This window comes from Oncorhynchus keta, chromosome 10 (assembly GCF_023373465.1).
Source record: "Oncorhynchus keta strain PuntledgeMale-10-30-2019 chromosome 10, Oket_V2, whole genome shotgun sequence".
Classification (NCBI taxonomy): Eukaryota; Metazoa; Chordata; class Actinopteri; order Salmoniformes; family Salmonidae; genus Oncorhynchus; species Oncorhynchus keta.
Window position 1 is genome coordinate 6,392,695 of NC_068430.1, and position 10,000 is coordinate 6,402,694.

General features: G+C 40.3%; 1 protein-coding gene and 1 long non-coding RNA gene across 2 annotated transcripts in view; both read left to right on the forward strand.

The window, feature by feature from the left end:
• LOC118378225 (glutamate receptor-interacting protein 2-like) overlaps nucleotides 1-10,000 on the forward strand; it is a 185,390-nt gene that overhangs the window by 160,807 nt on the left and 14,583 nt on the right. Inside the window, exons 22-23 of the mRNA XM_052528611.1 lie at nucleotides 3,800-4,165; nucleotides 8,949-9,095. Coding sequence (XP_052384571.1) covers nucleotides 3,800-4,165; nucleotides 8,949-9,095 — 513 coding nt within the window. The remainder of the gene's footprint in view (nucleotides 1-3,799; nucleotides 4,166-8,948; nucleotides 9,096-10,000) is intronic.
• Nucleotides 6,461-7,151, forward strand: LOC127932052 (uncharacterized). The gene is made up of 3 exons (XR_008143725.1): nucleotides 6,461-6,519; nucleotides 6,798-6,883; nucleotides 7,057-7,151. It is a non-coding gene; the product is annotated as an uncharacterized LOC127932052 (long non-coding RNA).

Consider the following 10,000-nt stretch of genomic DNA (forward strand, 5'->3'; position numbering starts at 1 on the left):
CTTCGACGCACGTTCTAATGAACTCGCACACCGAATCAGCGTATTCGTCAATATTCCCATCTGACGCAATACGAAACATGTCCCAGTCCATGTGATGGAAGCAGTCTTGGAGTGTAGAGTCAGCTTGGTCTGACCAGCGTTGGACAGACCTCAGCGTGGGAGCCTCTTGTTTTAATTTCTGCCTGTAGGCAGGGATCAGCAAAATGGAGTCGTGGTCAGCTTTTCCGAAAGGGGGCGGGGCAGGGCCTTATATGCGTCGCGGAAGTTAGAGTAACAATGATCCAAGGTTTTACCACCCCTGGTTGCGCAATCGATATGCTGATAAAATTTAGGGAGTCTTGTTTTCAGATTGGCTTTGTTAAAATCCCCAGCTACAATGAATGCAGCCTCCGGATAAATGTTTTCCAGTTTGCAAAGAGTTAAATAAAGTTCGTTCAGAGCCATCGATGTGTCTGCTTGGGGGATATATACGGCTGTGATTATAATCGAAGAGAATTCTCTTGGAAGATAATGCGGTCTACATTTGATTGTGAGGAATTCTAAATCAGGTGAACAGAAGGATTTGAGTTCCTGTATGTTTCCTTCATCACACCATGTCCCGTTAGTCATGAGGCATACGCCCCCGCCACTCTTCTTACCAGAGAGATGTTTGTTTCTGTCCGCGCGATGCGTGGAGAAACCCGTTGGCTGCACCGCCCTGGATAGCGTCTTCCCAGTGAGCCATGTTTCCGTAAAGCAAAGAACGTTACAGTCTCTGATGTCCCTCTGGAATGCCACCCTTGCTCGGATTTCATCAACCTTGTTGTCGAGAGACTGGACATTGGCAAGAAGAATACTGGGAAGTGGTGCGCGATGTGCCCTTTTTCGGAGTCTGACCAGAACACCGCCGCGTTTCCCTCTTTTTCGTAGTCGTTTCCTTGGGTCGCTGCATGCGATCCATTCCGTTGTCCTGTTTGTAAGGCAGAACACAGGATCCGCGTCGCGGAAAACATATTCTTGGTCGTACTGATGGTGAGTTGACGCTGATCTTATATTCAGTAGTTCTTCTCGACTGTATGTAATGAAACCTAAGATGACCTGGGGTACTAATGTAAGAAATAACACGTAAAAAAACAAAAAACTGCATAGTTTCCTAGGAACGCGAAGCGAGGCGGCCATCTCAGTCGGCGCCGGAAGTACTCTACTATACTATACTCTACTATACTATACTATACTCTACTATACTCTACTCTACTATACTCTACTCTAATATACTCTACTGTACTATACTCTACTATACTATACTATACTCTACTCTACTCTACTCTACTCTACTATACTATACTATACTCTACTCTACTCTAATATACTATACTCTACTCTACTCTATTATACTATACTCTACTCTACTCTAATATACTATACTCTACTCTACTCTACTATACTATACTCTACTCTAATATACTATACTCTACTCTACTATACTATACTCTACTCTAATATACTCTACTCTACTCTACTCTACTCTACTCTACTATACTCTACTCTACTCTACTATACTATACTATACTCTACTCTACTCTAATATAATATACTCTACTCTACTCTACTCTACTCTACTATACTCTACTCTACTCTACTCTAATATACTATACTCTACTATACTCTACTCTACTCCAATAAACTCTACTCTACTCTACTCTACTATACTCTACTCTACTCTACTCTACTCTACTCTACTCTACTATACTCTACTCTACTCTAATATAATATACTCTACTCTACTATACTATACTCTACTCTACTATACTCTACTCTACTATACTCTACTCTACTATACTATACTCTACTATACTCTACTCTACTATACTCTACTCTAATATACTCTACTCTACTATACTCTACTCTAATATACTCTACTCGACTATACTATACTCTACTCTACTATACTCTACTCTACTATACTCTACTCTACTATACTCTACTCTAATATACTATACTCTACTATACTCTACTCTACTCTAATATACTCTACTCTACTCTACTCTACTATACTCTACTCTACTCTACTCTACTCTAATATAATATACTCTACTCTACTATACTATACTCTACTCTACTATACTCTACTCTACTATACTCTACTCTACTATACTCTACTCTACTATACTATACTCTACTATACTCTACTCTACTATACTCTACTCTAATATACTCTACTCTACTATACTCTACTCTAATATACTCTACTCGACTATACTATACTCTACTCTACTATACTCTACTCTACTATACTCTACTCTACTATACTCTACTCTAATATACTCTACTGTACTATACTCTACTCTACTATACTATACTCTACTCTACTCTACTATACTCTACTATACTATACTATACTCTACTCTACTCTACTCTAATATACTATACTCTACTCTACTCTATTATACTATACTCTACTCTACTCTACTCTAATATACTCTACTCTACTCTACTCTACTCTACTCTACTATACTCTACTCTACTCTAATATACTTTACTCTACTCTACTCTACTATACTATACTCTACTCTAATATACTCTACTCTACTCTACTCTACTCTACTCTACTATACTCTACTCTACTCTACTATACTATACTCTACTCTACTCTAATATACTCTACTCTACTATACTCTACTCTACTATACTCTACTCTAATATACTATACTCTACTCTAATATACTATACTCTACTCTACTCTAATATACTCTACTCTACTCTACTATACTCTACTCTACTCTACTCTACTATACTCTACTCTACTCTACTCTACTTTTTGCTCTACTCTACTTTTTGCTCTACTCTAATATACTCTACTAAACTACTAATATACTATACTCTACTATACTATACTCTACTATACTCTACCCTACTATACTCTACTATACTATACTATACTATACTATGCTATACTATACTATACTATACTATACTATACCATACTCTACTATACTCTACTCTACTTTTTGCTCTACTCTACTATTTCCTCTACTCTGCTCTACTCTTTACTCTACTATACTCTACTCTACTCTACACTTTGCTCTACTCTTTAATCTACTCTTTGCTATACTAACCTCTTTACTCTACTCTACTCTTCACTTTACTCTACTCATTATTTTACTCTACTCTTTACTCTTTACTCTACTTGACTCTTTACTCTTCTCTACTCTACTCTTTACTATACTCTACTCTACTCTTTACTATACTCTACTCTACTCTTTACTCTACTGTACTCTACTCTTTACTATACTCTACTCTACTCTACTTGACTCTTTACTCTTCTCTACTCTACTCTTTACTCTACTCTAATCTTTACTATACTCTACTCTACTCTACTCTACTTTACTATTTACTCTACTCTTTACTATACTCTACTCTACTCTACTTGACTCTTTACTCTTCTCTACTCTTCTCTACTCTACTCTTTACTATACTCTACTCTACTCTACTTTACTCTTTACTATACTCTACTCTACTTTACTCTTTACTCTACTCTACGCTTTACTCTACTCTTTACTCTACTCTCTACTGTCTACTGTTTACTCTTTACTCATTACTCTACTTTTTACTCTACTCTCTACTCTCTACTCTTTACTCTACTTGTGATAATGCCAGAGAAGCCGGTGTTTGGAGGATATATTGGCACGGATGTTGTTAGGCCTGTGACAAAGTTGACATATTGATCGACACATTTTAATTTATATACTTATATATTTTATATATATATTAATCTACTCTACTCTATTCTTCTCTACTCTATACTCTACTCTCTCTGTAGGCATCTATTATGACGGGCAGTGCCATCAGTATTGGGGTGGATGGTAACAAGTCCCATGGCCTCCCCCACCCTGGAGACCCCGTCTGCCAGCCCCGTATCAGCCCTCTGCGGAGGAGATCCCTCCAGCACCACGATGCCAAGACCCACCTGCACCAGGAGGCCCACCTCCACCAGGGGGCCCACCTGCCTCCGGAGGACCATCTGCACCCGGAGGCCCAACTGCTGCATCACGAGGCCAGAACCCAGCTGCATCACGAGGCCAGGGCAAAGAACACACTCCGGGTGTCTGAGAAGACCTGGGAGTCTCGTAGGATCAAGGAAGAGATGCAGGAGATCCTCTCCCCTACCCCTCTGGAGCTACACAAGGTGACTGCCATACCCACCAGTGAGAGCTATCCTCCTGTAGGTTTTAACTACAAAAGGTTTGGAGTGGAAACCTACTGTAGAGTGGCTCTCCTGGAACAAAGTTTAAGTTAAAACCTACAGGAGGGAATCTCTCCAGGAACAGGGTTGGAGTTAAAACCTACAGGAGGGTGTCTCTCCAGGAACAGGGTTGTAGTGAAAACCTACAGGAGAGTATCTCTCCAGGAACAGGGTTGGAGTTAAAACCTACAGGAGGGTGTCTCTCCAGGAACAGGGTTGGAGTGAAAAGGAGGGTAGCTCTACAGGAGAGGGTATCTCTCCAGGAACAGGGTTGGAGTGAAAACCTACAGGAGGGTATCTCTCCAGGAACAGGGTTGGAGTGAAAACCTACAGGAGGGTAGCTCTCCAGGAACAGGGTTGGAGTTAAAACCTACACTCTCCAGGAACAGGGTTGGAGTTAAAACCTCCAGGAGGGTATCTCTCTCAGGAACAGGGTTGGAGTTAAAACCTACAGGAGGGTGTCTCTCCAGGAACAGGGTTGTAGTGAAAACCTACAGGAGAGTATCTCTCCAGGAACAGGGTTGGAGTGAAAACCTACAGGAGGGTAGCTCTCCAGGAACAGGGTTGGAGTTAAAACCTACACTCTCCAGGAACAGGGTTGGAGTTAAAACCTACAGGAGGGTATCTCTCCAGGAACAGGGTTGGAGTTAAAACCTACAGGAGGTTAACTCTCCAGGAACAGGGTTGGAGTTAAAACCTACAGGAGGGTATCTCTCCAGGAACAGGGTTGGAGTTAAAACCTACAGGAGGTTAACTCTCTAGGAACAGAGTTGGAGTTAAAACCTACAGGAAGTTAGCTCTCCAGGAACAGGGTTGGAGTTAAAACCTACAGGAAGTTAACTCTCCAGGAACAGGGTTGGAGTTAAAACCTACAGGAGGGTATCTCTCTAGGAACAGAGTTGGAGTTAAAACCTACAGGAAGTTTTCTCTCCAGGAACAGGGTTGGAGTTAAAACCTACAGGAAGTTAGCTCTCCAGGAACAGGGTTGGAGTTAAAACCTACAGGAGGGTATCTCTCCAGGAACAGGGTTGGAGTTAAAACCTACAGGAGGTTAGCTCTCCAGGAACAGAGTTGGAGTTAAAACCTACAGGAGGGTATCTCTCCAGGAACAGGGTTGGAGTTAAAACCTACAGGAGGTTAGCTCTCCAGGAACAGGGTTGGAGTTAAAACCTACAGGAGGTTAACTCTCTAGGAACAGAGTTGGAGAGCCCGGCACCACTGGAACCTGACCCCCGTGTTCTGTTGAGGTCTAGACAGTGTAACACACCACTGTAATCAATAATAGATCAATACATGCATTATTGAGCAACAACACTCTTATTGATTGATCGGCTCGTGTACCATGCTCTCCCGTGTCAGACCAACCTGCCTGCTGTAACTTTTCTCATGGCGGGTATTACCGAGGAAGGTTTTACTTGCAGTGATCATCAGGCTATTGCACCTTGAATCCACGTATTGTACCGTGCGTCGGCTAAATGACTGTAAATGAAGTCTTCACTAAGAGTGTCTGTCAGCTAAATTAACTAACTGTAAATGAAATGATACAGCATATTATAACCTGGTTGGTTCGAGCCCTGAATGCTGATTGGCTGACAGCCGTGGTACACCAGAGCGTATACCACGGGTATGACAAAGCATTTATTTTTACTGCTCTAATAGCGTTGGTGACCAGTTTATAATAGCAATAAGTCACCTCGGGGGGTTTGTGGTATATGGCCAATATACCACGGCTAAGGGCTGTATCCAGGAACTCTGCATTGCGCCGCACGTGAGAACAGCCCTTAGTCGTGGTACATTGGCCATATACCACACCCCCTCGGGCCTTATTATAAACCGGGTAGTTTGGGTCCTGGATGCTGATTGGCCGAAACAGCAATCCAGCTGTGTATATCAAACAATATATGACACACAACTACTTGTTTACTGTTCTGTTTATGGTAGTAACTGGGGATTGTGGTCTAGCCAATATACCACTACCAAGGTCTGAATCCTAAGAATTGTCTTGAAGCTACATATGTAGCCTTGAAACTATGTGTTCACAGCACTAAACTAACAAGTTAAATTAACTAACAGGTTAAATTAACTAACTGGTTGTAACTATGTGTTCACAGCTCTAAACTAACAGGTTAAATTAACTAACAGGTTAAATTAACTAACAGGTTAAATTAACTAACTGGTTGTAACTATGTGTTCACAGCTCTAAACTAACAGGTTAAATTAACTAACAGGTTAAATTAACTAACAGGTTGTAACTATGTGTTCACAGCTCTAAACTAACAGGTTAAATTAACTAACAGGTTAAATGAACTAACAGGTTAAATTAACTAACAGGTTAAATTAAATTAACTAACAGGTTAACTATGTGTTCACAGCTCTAAACTAACAGGTTAAATTAACTAACAGGTTAAATTAACTAACAGGTTGTAACTATGTGTTCACAGCTCTAAACTAACAGGTTAAATGAACTAACAGGTTAAATGAACTAACAGGTTAAATTAACTAACAGGTTAAATGAACTAACAGATTGTAACTATGTGTTCACAGCTCTAAACTAACAGGTTAAATGAACTAACAGGTTAAATGAACTAACAGGTTAAATTAACTAACAGGTTAAATTAACTAACAGGTTGTAACTATGTGTTCACAGCTCTAAACTAACAGGTTAAATTAACTAACAGGTTAAATTAACTAAACAGGTTAAATGAACTAACAGGTTGTAACTATGTGTTCACAGCTCTAAACTAACAGGTTAAATTAACTAACAGGTTAAATTAACTAACAGGTTGTAACTATGTGTTCACAGCTCTAAACTAACAGGTTAAATGAACTAACAGGTTAAATTAACTAACAGGTTAAATTAACTAACAGGTTGTAACTATGTGTTCACAGCTCTAAACTAACAGGTTAAATTAACTAACAGGTTGTAACTATGTGTTCACAGCACTAAACTAACAGGTTAAATTAACTAACAGGTTAAATGAACTAACAGGTTGTAACTATGTGTTCACAGCACTAAACTAACAGGTTAAATTAACTAACAGGTTAAATGAACTAACAGGTTGTAACTATGTGTTCACAGCACTAAACTAACAGGTTAAATTAACTAACAGGTTGTAACTATGTGTTCACAGCTCTAAACTAACAGGTTAAATTAACTAACAGGTTAAATTAACTAACAGGTTAAATGAACTAACTGGTTGTAACTATGTGTTCAAGCTAACTAAACTAACAGGTTAAATGAACTAACAGGTTAAATTAACTAACAGGTTAAATGAACTAACAGATTGTAACTATGTGTTCACAGCTCTAAACTAACAGGTTAAATGAACTAACAGGTTAAATGAACTAACAGGTTAAATTAACTAACAGGTTAAATGAACTAACAGGTTGTAACTATGTGTTCACAGCACTAAACTAACAGGTTAAATGAACTAACAGGTTAAATTAACTAACTGGTTGTAACTATGTGTTCACAGCTCTAAACTAACAGGTTAAATTAACTAACAGGTTAAATTAACTAACTGGTTGTAACTATGTGTTCACAGCTCTAAACTAACAGGTTAAATGAACTAACAGGTTAAATGAACTAACAGGTTAAATTAACTAACAGGTTAAATTAACTAACAGGTTAAATTAACTAACAGGTTGTAACTATGTGTTCACAGCTCTAAACTAACAGGTTAAATGAACTAACAGGTTGTAACTATGTGTTCACAGCTCTAAACTAACAGGTTAAATTAACTAACAGGTTAAATTAACTAACAGGTTGTAACTATGTGTTCACAGCTCTAAACTAACAGGTTAAATTAACTAACAGGTAACTGGTTAAAGCTTAAACTAACAGGTTAAATGAACTAACAGGTTAAATGAACTAACAGGTTAAATTAACTAACAGGTTAAATTAACTAACAGGTTAAATTAACTAACAGGTTGTAACTATGTGTTCACAGCACTAAACTAACAGGTTAAATTAACTAACAGGTTAAATTAACTAACATGTTGTAACTATGTGTTCACAGCTCTAAACTAACAGGTTAAATTAACTAACAGGGTAAATTAAACTAACAGGTTAAATTAACTAACAGGTTGTAACTATGTGTTCACAGCACTAAACGAACAGGTTAAATTAACTAACAGGTTAAATTAACTAACTGGTTGTAACTATGTGTTCACAGCTCTAAACTAACAGGTTAAATGAACTAACAGGTTAAATTAACTAACAGGTTAAATGAACTAACAGGTTAAATTAACTAACAGGTTAAATTAACTAACTGGTTGTAACTATGTGTTCACAGCTCTAAACTAACAGGGTAAATGAACTAACAGGTTAAATTAACTAACAGGTTAAATGAACTAACAGGTTAAATTAACTAACAGGTTAAATTAACTAACAGGTTGTAACTATGTGTTCACAGCTCTAAACTAACAGGTTAAATTAACTAACAGGTTAAATGAACTAACAGGTTGTAACTATGTGTTCACAGCTCTAAACTAACAGGTTAAATTAACTAACTGGTTAAAGGTTAAATTAACTAACAGGTTAAATGAACTAACAGGTTAAATTAACTAACAGGTTAAATTAACTAACAGGTTAAATTAACTAACAGGTTGTAACTATGTGTTCACAGCTCTAAACTAACAGGTTAAATGAACTAACAGGTTGTAACTATGTGTTCACAGCTCTAAACTAACAGGTTAAATGAACTAACAGGTTGTAATTCCCCAGGTGACGGTGATGAAGGATCCAGAGAGCGATGACTTCGGCTTCAGCGTCTCCGACGGGTTCCTGGAGAAAGGTGTTTTCGTCAACATGATCCGTCCGGAGGGCCCAGCAGACCGCGCAGGCCTGAAACCATATGACAGGATCCTACAGGTGTTCACTCTTCCTGTACCTACCCCCCAGCAGACCTATCCCCCCCCAGCCTGTTCGCAGGCCTGAAACCATATGACAGGATCCTACAGGTGTTCACTCTTCCTGTACCTACCCCCCCCCAGCAGACCGCGCAGGCCTGAAACCATATGACAGGATCCTACAGGTGTTCACTCTTCCTGTACCTACCCCCCCCAGCAGACCTATCGCAGGCCTGAAACCATATGACAGGATCCTACAGGTGTTCAGCTCTTCCTGTTCCTACCCCCCCAGCAGACCGCGCAGGCCTGAAACCATATGACAGGATCCTACAGGTGTTCACTCTTCCTGTACCTACCCCCCCCCCAGCAGACCGCGCAGGCCTGAAACCATATGACAGGATCCTACAGGTGTTCACTCTTCCTGTACCTACCCCCCCCCCCAGCAGACCGCGCAGGCCTGAAACCATATGACAGGATCCTACAGGTGTTCACTCTTCCTGTACCTACCCCCCCAGCAGACCTATCCCCCAGCGCAGGCCTGAAACCATATGACAGGATCCTACAGGTGTTCACTCTTCCTGTTCCTACCCCCCCCAGCAGACCGCGCAGGCCTGAAACCATATGACAGGATCCTACAGGTGTTCACTCTTCCCTGTACCTACCCCCAGCCTGTACCTACCCCCCAGCCTGTACCTACCCCCCAGCCTGTACCTATCCCCCAGCCTGTACCTACCCCCCAGCCTGTACCTATCCCCCAGCCTGTACCTATCCTACCCCCCAGCCTGTACCTATCCCCCCCAGCCTGTACCTATCCCCCCCAGCCTGTTCCTATCCCCCCAGCCTGTTCCTATCCCCCAGCCTGTACCTATCCCCCAGCCTGTTCCTATCCCCCAGCCTGTTCCTATCCCCCAGCCTGTACCTATCCCC